Source organism: Hipposideros armiger, unplaced genomic scaffold, assembly GCF_001890085.2.
Source record: "Hipposideros armiger isolate ML-2016 unplaced genomic scaffold, ASM189008v1 scaffold_447, whole genome shotgun sequence".
NCBI lineage: Eukaryota > Metazoa > Chordata > Mammalia > Chiroptera > Hipposideridae > Hipposideros > Hipposideros armiger.
Window position 1 is genome coordinate 1,082,908 of NW_017731797.1, and position 17,929 is coordinate 1,100,836.

At 57.0% G+C, this 17,929-nt stretch overlaps 1 protein-coding gene across 7 annotated transcripts in view; it reads left to right on the plus strand.

The window, feature by feature from the left end:
- Positions 1-797: 797 nt before the first annotated feature.
- Positions 798-17,929, plus strand: part of HDAC5 (histone deacetylase 5) — a 34,584-nt gene continuing 17,452 nt past the window's right edge. For 2 of the 7 annotated variants that reach the window (XM_019665639.1, XM_019665640.1), the window contains exon 1: positions 13,151-13,664. In XM_019665639.1, the coding sequence (XP_019521184.1) occupies positions 13,514-13,664 (151 nt within the window). In that variant the 5' untranslated portion in view covers positions 13,151-13,513. Of the gene's footprint in view, positions 942-1,171; positions 1,192-1,300; positions 1,371-6,362; positions 6,574-13,148; positions 13,665-17,929 lie in introns of those variants that run through there. The other 5 variants (XM_019665642.1, XM_019665645.1, XM_019665644.1 and 2 more) reach the window with 5 other exon arrangements.

Below are 17,929 nucleotides of genomic sequence, written 5' to 3' on the forward strand. Positions count from 1 at the left end.
ACTGTTGGATATTTAGGTTGTTTCCAACTTTTCACATCATTATAAACAATCTCTTTTCCTTTTTGAACACATAAATGGTTATTTCCTTAGAATAAATTTTTTGTTAGTAGAATTACTGGGTTATTGACAAATTGGTTTAGGTTTAATCACACATACTCATATCGTGTCCTAAGGGGAGTTGTAGAGGAGGATGGTACCAAAGTCAGAAACCGGAAGTCTTCCTTTTCAAGGCCTTGGGTTGTTACAACCATACCCTGACTTTTCCCAGTCTTTTTTTTCTCCCTGCCGTATGTGCAGTCTGAGTTTGAGACCTATTCCAGCCATCCACCCACAGCCTGGCACCCTGGCTGGGGCCTCCGCGGCCCTCCCAGCCCCTAGGAATCCGTTCCCCAGTTCCCCTCCCCCACCGCGGGAGGGCGTGTTAGGGAGAAGCTAAGGCAGGCAACGATTGCACCATTCACGGTTTGAAAAGGAAGTTGAGGAAGCGCGGGGAGGAAAATCGAGCGTCCCAAAGGCTGAGCCCCAGCAGCCAGACCTGGCCGCCTGCAGCGCTCCTTCCAGCACTATTCGCTGGACTCGGATCCCCTGCCTTCCACCCTCTCCTCAGTCCAGGCCCTAACAGAGTAACGGCCCTTTAAGAAGCTGTCACGGTGGCGCTGCTGGCCCCGCCCCGCGGGGAGGGCCGAGAAGGAGGGGAGGGGTTGGTGGTGGATGAAGGAGACGCGGGGTGGGGGGGGGAGAGGGGGGCCGGGTCTATTTTTAGCGCCGGGTCGGGTCACGTGACGGGAGTGACGTCTCCGAATGTTGTTGTTGGTGGCGGCGGCGAGCAGAGCCGGAGCAGCCGCCGCAAAGATGGAGGAGCCGTCGAGGAGGCGCTGCCGCTGCTGCCGCCGCCGCTGCTGCCGCCGCCGCCCGCGAAGCCGGAGCTCAAGCCGCAGGGGGTGAGCTCGCCGCACCATCCCCGATCCCACCCCCCGCAGCCCCCCGGACGCGAGGCGGCGCACCCTCTTGCCGTCGCTGTCCGCGGGCGCCCCGCGCGCGCGCCGCGCTCCGCGCCCCCCTTCCTTCCTCCCGGCTCCTGGTGCCGGCCGGCGCCCCCCCCGCCGGAGCATCGCCAGCCCGGGAGCCGGGCCTCGGGGTTACTGCGCGCGCCCCTCCCCGCCCCTCCCATACAGGGGCGCCTTCCTGCAGGTAAGGGAGTGGCCCGCCTTCCCGCGACCCGCACCCCCAAATGGCTCGGACACTGGTCGGGGCTTTCTGATTTGCCCTCTCCCGGGTGGCGCATGTCGCGTTGCAGAGCGATTTGAGTCCTGCACCTGGATTCTATGCAGACCCCTCTTCGCTGGACACTCCTTTCTTGGTACTCTGAGGTGAGGGGCGCTGCCCACCCCTCAGCGCTTCTACCCAGACCTTAGAACGCATTCTTGATTTTGTGTCCTTGACTCTCGTGCATAAGGAGGGGTCCTCCTGGCTTACCTTACTTCTCTCTCCCATTATTTTCACCCCCTCCCCCGTGAGGCGTTACTGCGTTTGTTCCCACCCTCTTCTGTCTGACACCCTGGAGCCAGAGAGAGCTAGGAGATGCAAGCTCCCCGCTTCTTGTTCGGGATGGATGCCCCCTATTTTTCATCCTTGGTCTCTATCTCGTGGAGGCCGGGACACTGCCTGTGTCTTTTAACTTGGGGGAGGCTGCTTTCCCTACCCCACCCTTCTCTGGGGCCCTGGGGAAGATGAGAACTGGCTGGGTGATAAGTAATTAATCTGGGAATCTGGTTGGTGGGGAGAGGAGAGGGGGAGGTGGGGGGGGAAGAGGGGAAGGTGGGGGTGCCCCATTTGGGAGAGGAGGTGTCTACCTGCCTGATACCCCCACTGTTGGCCTTCTGTGATGAGGTGTGTCCCTAAAGAGGAAGAGGAGCAGCCGTGGTTGCTTTTGGGGGTGTTGCTCAAGTGACCCACCACTCTGGCAGTGACCACTGTTCTTCTGGGGCCTGCAGTTTGCTTTGGCTGTTGGAGTAATGGTGGTGATTGGGTTCAGGGTCCAACTGGGATGGGAGGATGGAGCCAGATCATAGGAACAAAAGGAGGCAGGGGATGGGAGATCCAGGAGTCTTGGCCAGAGGGACTCCTGACCAGGCTGCCTTGCAGGACTGGAGCTGGGGCTGGGTCTTGTCCTGGGCCTCTTCGGGTTCAGAGCGTGTAGGCAGGGTGGGTTCTCAATCTGAGTTCCAGGCACGAGGGCCCCTGAGCTTATGCTGCCTGTTGAGATGCTGGGCTGGACCTGGCTGGGGATGGTGGGTGAGCCATGTTGGGGGCTGCCTGCTTCTTCATTCCAGCCTTCCCTCCTTCCTCTCCCTCCTAAACACAGAGCTTGGGGAGATCTTGGTTTGCCTCCTGCCCCTTCTCTTGAATCCTCTCTTTGCGGTGTCCCCCCTTGGACTTGGATCTGGGCTGTGTCTTGACAAGACAGGCAGGGGTCTCTCTGAGTTAGGGGGGTTGGGCCTCCAGTATTTCCACTGCGTCCATATTCTCGCCAAGGGCCTGAGAGACAGATACCAGCTGCAAGTTACTTGGGGGCAAGGATGGAGGACATGTTAGCTCTGTGCCAGCCTTCCCTTCCTCCCCAACATATCCTCTCTGTCTGGATCCCCTAATTTGGAGGGAGTGAGGGGCAGCAGTATCACATGCAGAGACAAAGGTTTGCTTTCCCTTCCTTAGGGGTGGCATCTTAGCTGTGCGTTTAGAAATGGGGCCTGGAGGTGGGGGTGGGGGGAGTTTGTGTTTCTGCATCAAGGGGGAGGGGACAAGCTATAGGAACTGGGGGGAGTACAGTCGGTGCTGAAGTACCAGCTGCTCTTTAATAATGAATTCTTCCTACTCACATCTCTTTGAGGAGGGATGTCTGGAACACAGTATCAGGCTCAGCCAGCCTGCTAGAGGATGCACTCCTGTTAAGAGGGGGGGAGAGACTGCAAGTGGGGGGGGCGGTTCTTGGCATTTTTGGAGCACTGTCGTTTGCTCATGAATGAAAACCTGATGCAGCCCATGAGGGGGCCTATTGTAGCCTGGAGCTGACTTTGGCTAATTAAACTTTCTCTGCCTTTCTTCTCCCCCACCCCACCTCACCCCAGCCCCAGGCCCCAGCCTTTTCTTGAATGGGGACCCTGTCTAGTAGTGCTGGGGAGGGGGTATCGTTCTGCCTGAGGTTTCAGGGCAAACAGACCCAGTCTTCTGCCCTCTGCCTCCGCCTCCTCCCTCCCTCCCCTCTCACCCCTCCCCCCCTTTTTTTTTTCTAGAAATAGCAGCCTCCTCCATCTGGCTTGTGCAGATGCCTGGAGCTGCGTCTGAGCAGACAAACAGAAATGGGCCGATTGCAAAAATGAATTTGTCAGCCTGGTGCCTTTTCCCTCCCCTGTTGCCTTCCCCATTCTCTTAATTTGGGGCCTGGACATCCAAGTCAGCTACTCCTCATGGCTCTGATAATCTTGGTCTTCTGGTGGCCCAGCTTGGGGAAGGCCCAAGGTAAAGGAAGCACTTGGAGGCTGGGGAAAGTGGTCTCCCATGGCCAGTCAGGAGGGATCAAGATGACAGGTCCTTTGCGCCTTGGGGTAGGATATTTGGGCTTTAGCTTTCTGATGATGTCTTTGGGGGCAGATCTCAGATTATGGGCAATCTCAGGTTCATAGGATTTGGTTCAGACAGCTCACCTAGCCTCCTGTAACCTGGGGAGAGGACCCTGGCCACAGTGCTCAGGACTTGGGCCTGCCTCTAGCAGGGCCAGAGATGGTGTGTTTGGAGAAGGCTGCCAGGTGGTGCTGGAGTCCAGGTTCCAGAGAGGCCCTCAAAGGGACACCTGACTCCACAGGAATTCCGAGGGAGCTGTTTGAGAGACAAGATCCCTGCACTGTAAACTTGTGGCCTTTGGGGCATTACTTACTCCGTATCTTCCTCCCACCCTCTGTCAGAGTTCTTATTGCTTATGAATGGGTTAGCGGGTATCCCCCTAGGGTTTTTGCTCTACCTCCCCCTGCTTAGCCATGAGCTTATAGGGTGAGATGCTTCCCTCATTCCTTTCCCTACCATCCTGGCTGGAGGTGGGAGGTGGGTTTGGATCCTGAAGTGGGATAGGGGTCTGACTAGAAGAGAGAGTTGACAGGGGGTAGGGCAGGACCCTGGGGTCTGCCTACTGATGATGTCAAGGAAGCCAGGCTGCTCACTGGTTTGCCATCCAAGTGTTCAGTCATCCAGGAGAGACACAACTCTTGGTCCCCATCCTCCCACCAAGACCCTTGTATTACAGTAGTCAGCAGTGAGTTTCTCTGGCAGAGGAGGGACCAGATAGCTCAGGGTTTAACCATCATGCTGCCCCTTTCCCCTTCATTGCCCCACCCTAGACAAGAATCTACGCCTGTCTTGATCAGGCAATGAATGCTTTGTTTCCCAGGGAGGCCCCTGTTCACTGGGGAGGCTTGATGGGGGTGTTGGCAGACACTCTTTGCAGGTGGACTGGGCCCAGGGGTCCTGCTGCATCCTGTAGGGTGGGGAGGAGTCCTGAGCCCATGGGAGTTCTAGGAGTCCCTCCCTTCTTCCCAGAGGGCGAGGATGATGGGGGCTCAGGACTGGTCTTGACTTAGTTTTTATGCCGTCGAGGCTCTGCCCCTTCTGAGTTCCTTGCTGTGGAGATTCCTTTTACTAGGGAGACGGGCTGGGCCGTTTGGGCTGCTGGGAATCGTGGGAATTTCTGAAGCTGTGTTCCCCAGCCCACGGAAAAGGGTGTGAGCGGGACTGGGCGCCAGCCCCGGGTGGGCATGGACTGAGCATGGGCTGAGCTTCCAGCCCACGCGCGCCCTGCCAGGGCACCAACAGCCCCACCTGCTGCATTCCTGAACTTGGCCCCAGCCCTGCACAGCCTCTTTTGTCCTTGCCCCACACCTGTGCCTGTGCCTGTCACGAGTCATTCAGCCCCTTTGCTGCCTCCTCCCACCTCCCCAATCTGAGTGCACCTTTCTCCAGCTATAGAGTCCAGACCCTATGGGTGAGAGCAAGGGGCAAGTAGGCCTAGGAAGACTTGAGGTCTTCCTAGTGTGTGTGCATATGTGTGTGCGTGCATGGTGTGTGTGTGTGTGTGTGTGTGTGTGGTGTCTCTGCCATGGCTGACTCCAAGGCTACTCAGCTCCATATGGACCCCACCCCTGGAAAATCCTTGATGAAAAATGCAAGGCGTACTAAGAGTTTATTCTGCCAGGAGGTGGGGCTGTCCAGGGGGCACAGCTGATTGCCTGTTTCCTGGTTGGGGGAGCAGAGTTAGGGTTTAACCATCCAGCTCCTCAACCTCAACTGATAGCTTCCTGGTACCTTGTTTTCCCTGGGTATTGGAGGGCTTGCCTTCATTTGGAAGAAAATGAATGAGATCATGTCTGGGGTGGATCGTGGGCTGTTTAGGGATGGGCCTAGGTGGGTGCATGCGTAGTGTCTGAGGCTTGAAGACTAGCTCTGGGGCTGGAGGAGTGGGGACTCATGGAGGTTGGCAAACTCATGGTCCTTTAATACTGGGATATCTTCCATGTCCTCTGCTAGGCCTTTTGATGCCTTTGTACAAACTGGAAGAAGGTGTCCCTTATTCTGGGTGGACTTAGCCCGGGTGACCTCAGCCTGGGTGACCCAAAGCCTGGGAGGCAGAGCACAGGCTGGATTTCAGAGCTCGCACAGAGCACAATGCGTACAATACACACAAAGCCCTGGGCCCCAGTCTGGGGGGCACTGCAGGTAGGGTGTTTGCAAATTCCTGGAAACAGCATGGGTTATAGGTAGAAGAGGGATGATTACCCTCTCTCCCTGACCTGTTGTTAAATGGGGGAGACCCAGACAGAAGCACATTACATTTTGATAGTTGGGTGGCACAAGGATCAGAGAGTAGGGAGGAGATGACATGCACCTGAGAGTCCCAGCTCAGGCTGCTAGGGCTGGGACACCAACCCCTTAACTTCGGCCGGGACTCCAGGTCAACCCTGCGTCTCCCTACTGCCTTGGCCAGAGTTTAGAAGCTTCCTTGCACTTTCTCCTTTGTGCATCGGGCACCCTTGGGAGTCTGTAAGGTCTCCCACCTGGCAGTGGACACTGTCGCCTGAAAAGAAGTTGGTTTGGGTGTGACTGCTATAGCCTTTTCCCTTCCCTTGAGTGCTGGTAGCCTCACCAGTTAGAAAGAGAAGAAACCAGGGTTTCGTCCAGTGCCGCCGATTCCCTTTGTGCCCCTGGGCAGGTGTCACTCTTCTCTTCCCCAGGTATAAACTGATAAGCTCTGAGGTCTCCTTCAACTCCCAGATTCCTGAGTTGGGGGCCTCTAACCCTGCTCCATCTCTCCCCAGGAATGCCGTTTTGAGTGCTTGACTGCCTCGCCCTGAAGGATGGCCTCGGATGGGCATTAGAGGCACAGCGGTCCCGGGCTCCTGTCCCGTCCGTCTGTCTGTTATCGTCTGTCTCTCTTGACATCACCGCAGCTCCACCCCCTCCCGTCCCAGCCCCCAACGCCAGCTTCCTGCAGGCCCAGAGCCGGCATGAACTCTCCCACCGAGTCGGGTAAGAGCTGGGAGGCCAGAGAAGGGAACCCTGGGGTGGCTTTGGCTGCAATAGGCTGTGTGGGTTTCCAGCCCAGGCCAGCTGACCTTCAGGGTCTGAGCTGTAAGGGAACACAGGGGTCAGGAGTGGAAAAGGACAGAGGTGAACCTGAAGTTATTGGTTATGGGGTACACCTGGGAATTGATGGGTCGACAGTCTGGCCTGGTCCTGGAGGGCATGGGTCCACCTCTGTCCCCATGCCTGTCCTCTCAACTCATGGGCCTTCAGTTCCAGCTCGGCCTTGCCCTGTTCGCCAGGACAGGCAGGCCTGAGGTGACGAGGGGGGGGTGTGGATCCCCGAATCTCTGGGCAGTCCAGGGATATTGTTGGAAGAAGTTCCCTACAATAGCTGAATGCCTAGTGTCCTTCTTGTGGTGGCTCTCTTCCTGATGGAGTGTTTCACTGTGTTCTGTGCACTTTTCTAAGTGGAGATTTGCAGGGCCTTTGGCCTTGGCCTGTGTTGGGGTGTGTGGTATTGGGGTGGGGGACATGCAGTGACATGTCAGTAGAAGAGTCTCGGCTCTCTTCATTGAGTCAGGCATACTACTCCTTCTCCTCTTAGGCTTGGACAGAGAGGATTCCTAATTTGGGGTCTTTGACTCGAAGATTTTCTATTCTTCTCTGCTCCTAGGAGCCTGCCTCGTGTTGCCAGAAATAGTCTCTGGGTGGGACTCCAGGCAGCTTTATGTGTGGGTGGGTCTGGGTGTATGCCCTTGAGGATGTGTCCAAGTGGCCTGAGCTGGACCCTCAGGACTTTCACAGGAGGGTCATGGGTCAGTGTGGTCAGAGTAATAACTGCCTTCTCTCCTTGTCTGTCTCCTTCTGCACATTCTTAAAGGGTCAGAGTCCATCTTGCTTACTTTAACCCCCCACAGCCTATCCTATCCCCCACATCTTTTTCTGTAGGGGTGGAGGGATATTTTTCCTTCTTTTAGAGATAGGGAAACTAGGGCCTAGAGATAAAAAACCATTTGTAGGAGGGACAGAAGCAGCATCAGGGAGGTGCCCAGGCCCCCTCCCATCTCCTTCCCCCTCATCAGTTTGCTGGACCTGATACTTCTGTTGTGGGGTCCCGGTGCTGGCGATATGTGGAAGAGGCCCCGACCATTGTCTTGGGGAGTCCAGCAGTCTCAGGGAAGCTGGAAGCTAGTAGGATTGTTTCGTTTGTGTCATTCATTTTGGTCAAGGGGGTGCCCCCTCCCCTTTCCCTTTCCAGCATGACATGCCCAGGGCACAAGCTGCGGGCTGAGTAGAGTGCCAGCTGCAGAAGGCTGGGCTCCTGAGACTGACCGAGTCAGCTCTGCCTGATGCGCTCCTTCCTGCAGGGTTGTGCTTCCCTCTCAGATCCTCCTGCCTCTGCCCTTTCCTTCCTTCAACCTGTAAGGGCTGTGCCAGGTGTTAGCCATGGAGAGGGCTTTGTGACAACAGTGCTGGAGGCTGCGAGCTCTGACTTCCTGCTTCCTCCTCCGAGGCTGGGCTGGTGAAGGGAGAGAAGAGGCCTAGTGGGTTCTCATCAGTCCCTTGCCCATCTCAGCTGGGCACTGTCCCTAGCAGGGTCAGTTATGCCTGGCAGTAGTGCCAACTGCTCCTTTCCTTTGAGCTGCTACACTGACCTGTCCAGGAGCCACCTCCAGTCACATCAGGCCTGGGGTCTAACCCAGGGCCAAGGGAACAGAAGCTGTCCAGAGACATCTGTTGGCAGCTTGGAAAGGACATTTCCCAGCTTTGGGATTTTATTCCCTTAAGTGAAAGGCTAGAATAATTAACCTCAGATAGATGAAGTCACTGGGTTGCCTTTCCAGATGCTGGTGGTCCCAGTACCCCTTGCAGCCACTTCTGCCAGGAGTGTTGTAGCTGGAGGTGTCCACCAGTGCAGGAGGCAGGCAGCCTTGGAGCGCTGCTGAGCCTGGCAGGGAGTTGGGGTGGGAGCGTGGGGGGTGGTGTGCCTCCTGAGTAGGGTCGATAGAATTGGCTGTGCCTCCTGGCCAGCTTTCCAACTCCCCCCAGTAGGGGGAGATGCTGTCTTCTTGTGTCTGGGAAGGAGGGAGAGAAGGGGGCCAGAGACTGGGGACCTCATTTTAGGAAGGTGGGGAGACCTCAGAACTGGGGACACTGCGTGGAGGCAGTCCCCTGAGGCCCTTCCTATCGAGTTTTCTTGGGGCTCTGGGACTGGCTCTCCCGCTTGTGGGGTTAGAGCTGCTCAGGGGGACAGTCATCTCCACACGTCTCGTCCTCTTCAAGGGGCCCAGCATCTGCTATTCCCAGAGCTCAGGGTGGCATCTGAGCTGGGGATGTGGGTGCCCGGCGCCAGGCAGAAGCCTGGATACCATGTGCCTTTGGACTCCACGGAAGTAAAATGAAACCATGAATTGTAGGTGGAGCATGCGGGTGTCCACTTTGCCCGTGGACACCCAGCAGAGAGGACCAGGAAGAGCATGGGGCCGTGGGGCTGGGGCGAGATGGGAACGATGAGAATGGTTAGTCCCCAGGGCCTGGGTGTCCTGGCCCCTGAGTACTCCCCAAAGACTCACCCCTTTTTCCTTAGGGCGCAGAATAGCACTGTTCCTGGGTTCCCTTCAATTTCTCAGTACAGGAGCTTTCCTATTTGACAAGTTCTTGCTGAGTATCCCCAACACGCGAGAGAACCTGAGCTCGGTCTGTGGGGAAACAGAAGAAAAATAGAAGGTGGTCCATCCCTGCCATCATAAGCAAACAAGTTAGTTAAGAGAGGGTGTGCTGGGTGAGGGGCAGCAGGCCGAGACGCAGAGCAGTTTACTTCTGGGGCTTACCCCTCCTCCCCAGGGAGTGGGAGCTGATCGACTTACCTCTAGGCTGGGCCAAACGCCATGTTTGACCTGATTTGCCTCTTTTGCAGTCCTGAGTATAGGCAGAGGCCATTGATGGGGCTGCCTGCTTCCCTGAGGAGGCCACTCCCTCTTCTGGCAAAAGGGGGCTTGAGGAGTTAGGCTTTCTTTATTTTCCTGGAACTGATCACCTCTGCTCCTCTCAGTGGGATTGAAGGACTGGCAGAATATGTCCCCTGCCTGGGCTTGGCCCAACCAGGTTGGAGGAGCTGCCCCGGGACCTGGGACCTGGGACCTAGGCCTGCTCTGGTCACTGCCCTGTCCTGTGTGCCGTTGCCCAGAGGAGAGGGCAAGAGTGAGGCCAGTCTAGATGGCGACAGGGCTGTAGGAGGAGGCGGCCAGGTTCCTTATCCCCAGCGTGGGAGGGAGACAAGCTTCATGACAACACCTGCCTGCCCAGCACCTCCCAGCACACTCCACACTTTCTCTCCTTCCCTTTCCCAGGAGGGAGGGCAGCTGCCCTCTCCTTTCTGGGTGACCAGAGAAACTGGGGCATGGGCGTGGGGTGGAGCCAGGAACCTCGGCGTCCTGCCTCCCAGCCTCAGGCTCAGGCTCTGCCTCTGAGCCCCTGGGGAAGGCGAGCAGCCAGCCCTGAGGAGGAGAAAGTGGGTCAGTGCCAGCATGGGGCGGGGGTCTGGGAAGTGGACTGCCGGTGTCCCTTCTCCACTTAGGAACCACTTGGTGCATCTCTGCGTTCACTACAGATTGGGGTGTGCACCACCTTCTCTTCCCTGCTCCATCATTCCAAAGGGATTGAAGGCTTAGAATGGGATGGTGGCAGGAGGCAGGGTCAAACCTGAGGGGATGTGGAAGATGCCAAAGCAGGTGTTCACGTTTTTCCTGGACTTGGTTTCAAATGAGAGGGTTCAGCCAGCACCTAGCATGGGACCTGGCACATGGTGGCTCCCAGGTGATGCCGACAGCTCCAGCATGACTGGGCTCAAAGGGCAAGAGAGAACTGAAGGGCAGGCAGGCCAGATGTCTCCGGGGCCCCAGGGAAGCTGGCACCCCACACTCCATCCAGGGTGCTCCTAGGCCAGCCCTTGGCTTTCGTACTGTGCACAAAGCAGACATCGCTTTCTTCCTTTTGGTCAGGCCCCATCCCAGCCTTTTGGGCCCAGGAAATGGGAGCCTGGAGAAGCCCAAGGAGCCAGCATTGAGTGCCCCTCCTCCAGATACACGGGGTTAGGAGACCTGAGCCCAGCCTCCGAGGGAAGGAACAAGGTCACTGTGGTTCAGAGGGGACGGTATGGTGCTGGCTGCGAATGAGGCTCATGTGCCCCATGCTCGGTGGGTGCTCCGTGAGGTTCATAGGATGACACGTGGGAGTGTTGGATGGGTGAGGATGGAGAAGAGACATGGACTTCGGGGAGAGGGGCTATAAAGCAGGAGGGATTGAGATTAGACATTAGGAGAGCTTGTTGCATCAGCTGAATCTCAGAAGTAAAGAAAGACTCTTTCTACCCCAGGCCTCCTCTCTTATTCCCCTGGAGGATTCTGGGAACTGCACTGAGGGTTGTCTGGCTGTCTGACACTTTGCTTCCCACTTCATTGCTGTTACTGGAAATGGTAACCGTGCTGGTTACTGCCCCACACCCCTGGCTTTGGCCACCTCTGGGTGTCAGTTTCCTGGGTGCTCCTGTCTTCCCTAAGCAGAGAGTTCTCTTTCTTTAGGTTTCTGGACACTCCGGGTTCTGGGGCCCTGCTTTGAGTCATTGTAACTGGTGACTTCCTCTCCTCCAGAGCAGGGCTCCTCTACCATACTCTCCTGTGCCTGGGGCAGACTGAGAGAGCCGGGACAGGGCTAGCCAGCCCTTCCGGTTGCGCCTAGCTTGGGTGGGTGGAGTACTGGGCTGGGAGGGGCTGCTGCCCCCGGCTTTCTGGGCTCCCTTGAATCAACTGCCCGTCACCCCACTGAGGGGACATTGGCCTTCCCTTCCTCTAAAGAGAGCCTGGTTGGCCAGGAGGTTGGGGCTCAGAATGGTGAACGAGGTCCCCAGACCTATCCTAAAGTGTTCACCAGCTCCAGTCCCCTGTGAGTACACTGCTCCAGCACCGTTTTTCTAGAGTCCGCCCTGGCCGAGAAGCTGAGGCTCCAGATCTTTGTTCAGGTCCTGTTCCCCCCACCCCCCAAATACACACCTTGCCAGTCAGCCTGCAGCCTGGGAAAGCTCACCTCTGCCACCTCCCCTGTCCATATGCTCTCCCACCTGAGGGCAGGAGGCACCTTTGTCATCCCTGGCTGGCAGAAGTCGGCTGGGAAGATGGACTGCAGGGGCCACAGCCATGGTGTCCTTGGTTGGCCAGCTCCTCCCGGGCTCCTGACGAGAGGGTGAGGTCATCCAGTCCAGGGAGAGGACAGGTGTCCCTGGCTCCATGCCTGGAGTTGGGGGCAAGAAGGGGCCAGGAGGGGGCTCCAAAATAGCAACTGTGACATCAGGAAGGGGGAGGGGGACACAGACCCAGGAATAACCAAGCTATTAAAAGGCTCCAGTGAGGTCAGGGGGCCAAGTGGGATCTCTGTATCAGTGGGAGGCACAGCCCGAGGAGAAGGGAGGCACCAGCAGTGGGCAGGGTAGGTGGGTACCACCAGTCCTCATGGGGCATCAGCCCTAGGTCCCAGCAGGGCCCCGAGAGCAGGGCTTCCTCTGCCAGGCCCGCGGCTGGTGGGGAAGAGCTGGATGTTGGCAGCCTCTTGACTGTTCTTAGAGGGGTTCCAACCTCAAGTCTGTTCCTACCTGGGTACTGGGGGTCATTGTACCTGTTAACAGAAACCTTGGGGCAGCTTCATGTACTCCCATGTGCAGGAGGCAGTGGCTGTGGTGGTTAGAACTCATACATCCCAGCCCTACCATTTAAGTAGCTGTATGACCTAGGGTGAGTGACTTCATCTCTCTGTGCCTCAGTTTCCCTGTCTGCACCTATCTCCTGAGGTCATCGTGCAGACTGAATGAAGCGATGTATGTGCTGCTGTTAGCATTACACCTGGCACGGTGCCAGGGAAGAGCTACCTGTGCTCTGAGAGTGGGCAGGTGCTCCCTGGTCCCCTTCCCTGGGCGGGGGTGAGGCCTGCCCAGGAAGAATCTCCTGCCCCCTGGAGGGAAGCTGAGCAACCTCTGGAGGGTACTGCCATTGAGCTGCTGCTCAGGGGTCTCCCTGCTGGTTGAGGGGATGGGGAGGCACCTCCTAGCTCTGAGGGAGGGCAGAAGTTAAATAAACTCCCATTTCAGCTGCTAGAAGGACTCCAAGGAAAACGCAAGGTTAGGGCCAGGTGGCCTGTCTGCCACCCTCTTGGCAGACCCTTCTGGTTCCTTTACCTGCTCTGGATGGCGAGGGGGAAGATAGAGGATGGAGTCGTGTTTTTTGGTTTCCAGCCCCTCTCCTGCCAAGAGCAGCACCAGAGCTGCTCCCAGATACGTGGGTACTCTGGCTGTGCCCTTCCACACTCCAGCCTCTGGCCATCGGCTCTGTGGCCTTGGCCCCGAGTGCAGGCCCTCCTGTTCCCATCCCCCTGCCTGGCGCTTCCTCCTGGGGTGGAACGCGCCTCCCCCCATGGGGCCTCCGCCAGGCCTGGGCTCCTGGCAGCCAGCCGGCTGCTCCCTGAGCATGCTCCACCTATTTATAGACAGGGCCCTCCCCCAACTGCTATTTCAGTCTCCTGCCAGCTGCCGGCGGCTCATTCGGGAAGGAGGAGCAGGGAGCCAGGCCCAGAGCTGTCACCCAGGGCTGGGAGGGAACACAGAGAGCCCGCCTGCCTGCTGAGCTCCCCTTCCTGTCCCCCAAGTGTTCAGCCATAGCCCAGCTCCTGGGAGCTGGGGACAGGCTGGTGGTGGGATGCCCTTCTAGGAGAGAGCTGGGCCTGGAGCTCCAGGGCCTCCTGGCTCTTCTTGCTGCCAGGAGTGCCCAGGCCGGATGAGGCACCTCCCCACAGCGCGGGTCCCAGCAGCAGTGGCCTGAGGGAGCCCCTGAGCAGCGAGGGCCCCGCCCGACCACCTTCCCTTTGGCCGACTCCCGCCTCAGGCGGCCCCCTCCCTGGCATGCTGCTGGTGCCCAAGGCTCAGGGGCTCGTGGAGATGCTACAGACCATCTATGAGACGGAATCCTGTTTCTCAGCAGATGGGATGTCAGCCCGGGAACCATCCTTGGAAATCCTGCCTCGGACCCCTCTACACGGCATCCCTGTGGCAGGTAAGTGCCTCAGTGTCCCTGCCTGCCGTCTGCCATTGGGCACCCTGGGGCTGAGCATCTGGCTCTGAGCCTTGCCCAGATGGGGTCCTGCTTAGCTCTTTCTGGGGGGCTTTGTGTTGAGAATACGGGCAGTCAGTGGAGCCGCGCTCACTGAGGTGGGTTTTCCTGCCTTCCCTCCAGCTGCGCTTGGCTACATCCCTTCAAGTCCCTTTGGCGCCCAGCAGGGTCCTCATCAGCTGCTAGGGGCTGTGGATGGCTAGAGGATCCTGGTGTAGTTGGCACTGTGGTCAGAGAGGAGGAAGTGGGTCAGTGACCTGTCTCCAGGCTGCCTGCCCCCCAGATTTGGGCAGGGGAAGAAGCCATAGCTGTGTCCACAAGAATAAAGGCTACCCCAGCTCCTCTGGCTGGGTTCCGAGGGGCAGAGGGTCCCGTTCAGTGATTTCTGCAAGTCCCCAGCCTGGAGTCCCCTGGGAATCAGATATCTGGCAAGGAGACTTGTGCAGTTGTGGTAGAGTTAGGCAGAGGCTAGCAGCTGAGATATCGGGGACCTTTGCTGCCTTAGTTCCTAGCTCCCCCATATGTCTCCATCTCCCAGGCCTTGGTTTATCCCCATCTCATCAGGACAAAGAGGTGCCTTCATATGGGCATGAGGACCCTCCTAGCCCTGCCACCTTCTCAGCAGGGACTTTTTTGGCTCTTGGCTGGGGGTGGGGTCCCCCAGAGCAGGGCCACTCCCTCCCTCCCTCCCAGGAACCTGTTGGCAGCATCAGGCCTTTCTGGCACAACCTCCCTACCAGGCCGGCACCACAAGATGCTTCCTCGAGGGAGGGGCCTGCTGGATTCATGCCCGCTTGGCCCCTCCTGGCAGTGGCTTGGCACTTGGGGTGTGTGTGTGTGTGTGTGTGTGTGTGTATTGGAAGTCTTTGCTTCTGGATACGTGGGTGTGGGTCCCAAGCTTTGAATTGGAAGGTGGGAGCTGTGATTTGGCTTTAAACCATCCAGGGATAAGATTGCAGCTGGATTGGGATGTGTCAGAGGATGAATGTTTTGGGAAGATTTGGAAAAACCTTGGAACAAGGCCTGCCATCTGCCTGGGCAAGGATGCCCATGTAGTCTCCTAGGGTAGGGGCATAACTTTGGGGACCAGTCCTGCAGAATCCCTAGATAGTCCCCTAGGAAGGGATGTAAACATCTAGGGCTGGTCTAGCCCTTGTCTAGTTGAGTTTGCAGCTCTAGCTAAAGATCCCGCCTGCTGACCCCTACTCCAAAACCTCTAGGAGTCAAGGTCGTCTCTTGGAAAGCAAAGGACTGACTGTGCAGAGCATCTGCTTGGGGCAGCTCTACCCCATTTGGCAGATGCCGTATCAGTCCACCCATCCTGCCCTGTTCTTGCTGTCCCTTGCCTCCCAGCAGCCCTGGCAGTTGGCCTGAAGTTTCTTCCTCAGTATGTTTTCTCACCTTCTTTCAAGTTAGGCTCCAGGATTCTTGCAGGATGGAACCCTGTTACCCCCATCCTTTCCCTAAGGCTGCCTCTAGCTGCACAGAACCCCTCAACCAGCCCCTCTCCAGGTCTGTCTCCCCCCAGCACATACACACTGCCTAGCTTTCTGAGCGGTGGCTTGGTCCATGCTGGCAGGAGGGAGGCGTGAGTCACCTCAGTGGCTCGGGGAGAGGGCTAAGAATGTTCCCCCCTGCGCAGCGCTGATGCTGTGTCTGTGACGTGGCTGGGGACAGATATAGGCCTGGAGCTTGGCTGCCTTGTTTTTTTTTTTTGACTCTGGAATGTAAATAGATGTTTCAAATAGAAACACTTTAACCTTTGGGTTAAAAAAAAAATCCACCCTGGATAAACACAGCCATGAGGGCCCAGGCAGCCTGGTTTCCCCCCACCCGCTGCCATCTCTTGATCGGTCTCCAGACAGGATGCTGAAGCCTGTGGCTATAAAAGCAGGTGTCCAAGGACGCTTCTTGAGCTGTATGTGCCACCAGGCTCTGTGCAAGCGGTTGGGAAACGGGGGCTTTCCAGGATGGACTGTCTACTCCGTCCAGCAGCAGGTGTTTAGAACCCCATTTTAGGGGCATCCTTGCTCTCTGGGCTATCTTGTTCATGGCCATTCCCCAGCATTAGCACAGTGCCTTGCACAAAGATGAATGAATGATGCTTGAGGGGCTGGCATCCAGGGCTGATGGCAGGATTCCTGGGCTCTATTCTGGGGCTTGGCCCTCTGGGTGAATACATATGGTGAATTGCCCCAGTAGGTAAGCCAGAGCCTTGGCAGGGCACTCTGCTGTTCCTGCTTGAGGCCGGGGACAGATCACAGCTTTCAGTAGTGCCACCCTAGGTCTTCCTTAATGGCTCCCCCACAACAGCCGAGCACACAGTGGGCACGCCCTCATCCAGGCTCGGTCCTGGCTTGGGGAGCCCGGGAGCTTGAACTCTGGTGGGGGATTTCCCCAGGACACGGTGCTGGGGGTTCTCCTGCCTCCACCCTGTGGGCCCTGGATTCCCCTCCGGCCTAGATTAGGCAGAGCTGATGCTTCGGCAGCGTGCAGGACATTATGAGCAGGCGTGGAGGAGGAGTCTCCTTTCCCTAGTGGGGGAGGTTGTGAATCCTGCTTGTGCCAGGAAAGGATACTCTAGATGTTGGGAAGTGTTGGGTTTGAGTTAGGTATTGGGGTTTCCCCTGATATTCTTATTCACGTTCTTCAGACCGTTCCAAGCTTGGCTGGGTGTGTGGGTGTGTAGGTGTAGGGTGTGGAGAGGGTAGGAAGGGTGAGACTTGGGTGGGAAGAGAACTAATATGACAGTGTACTAAGTGACAGGGTATCAGGTGTTTTCCTTACCTTAGCTCTTCTAGGAAGGTATTAACAGCCATGTTTTCTAATTGAGAAGGATCAGAGAGGTTAAAGAACTTGCCCAATGTCACAGAGTAAGTGACAGCTGGGATTTGGACTCAGACCTTTGTGTAGGGGCACTGCCAACCCACATAAGAGACCCTTTGTGCAAATTTTTAAAAGGTGGCCATCTTCTGGGTGGATATATCCTCATGCCAGGGCACATGGCTTAGCAGTTGGAGCATGGGCTAGATTTTAGTCCCCAACTTGCCCCTTTAGTCCTTTAGGAGCCCTTGAGCAGTACACAACCTGTACAACCTTATGTGGTAGACCTGTCTTTGTGCGTCTAGAGAATAGAGAGCAGTCTGGCCTTGGGGAGGCTCCTGAACTTTCTGAGAGGAGACCGTTTTCTATAAATACTGGGGACCACTTGGTCAGCTGTTTCCTTCCCTGCGGGGATTTTGGCCCGACAGGGGAAGGAGCTTCAGGAACAGAGTTGCAACCCCATCCCATTCAGACAGCCTCCCCTGCCCCGGTCGCCTCCTACCTCATCCCTTCTTCTTGTTTTCGAGACCCTCAGCTGTCCCTCTGCTGCTGCACAGCTGCCAGACAGGAAATCAGATTAACTGTGTCCACACACACAGCTGTAACAGCTGTCAGGTTGGCTGCAGAAATGAGTGTAGCCAGCCTGGGACACTGTGAGAAAGTAGTTCTCAAAGTTTCAGTTGCATCAGAATTACCAAGGGAATATATTGAAATGCAGGCTCCCAAGCCTTGTACCCCCACCCCCATTGTGGAGTCTGTAGGGCTGTCCAGGAACCAGCATTTGAACACATCTCAGGTGATTCTGATGGGAGTAGACTCAGACCATGCTTGGAGTAATGGCTTTTTGGACAGGGTCGTGTGGACAGGGGTCATGGGGCCTAGTAGCCTGCCAGTGGGTGTCACTGGCATCCCTGGAAGGCCTCGGTGGGCTTTGGGACTCTTGGGAGAAGGGCCTAGTGCAGAGGGAAGGAGGCTGTCATCCCATTCAGAGTCAAATCCAGCTCCTAGCAGCCTGGCAGTCTGAAGAGGGAGGATGTCTTAAGATGCTGGGGAGCAGGTGGCTAAACCCCAGCTGGGGTGGGGGATTTATGGCAAGAGGCCAGGTGGGCAGGTGGGCAGGCCGCTCTGCTGGACGTTCAGGTCTGGGTTGTGCCCTAGGGCCCCTGCCGTCCACCCCAGGTGTGGAGTGAACAGTCCCAGCAACAGCTGCAGACTTTGAATGCTTAGCGTACCTTTTAATTGCCTCTAGCGTGGTGCCCAAGTGTTTCCTGGATGGCGGGGCTGCGAGAAGTGATTTTACTTCTCCCCCACGTAGTAGCCCCAAATCAATGACAAATTCTGTCCTCACCAGTGAGAGATGCTTTACGCGTTCCATTAAGACTGCA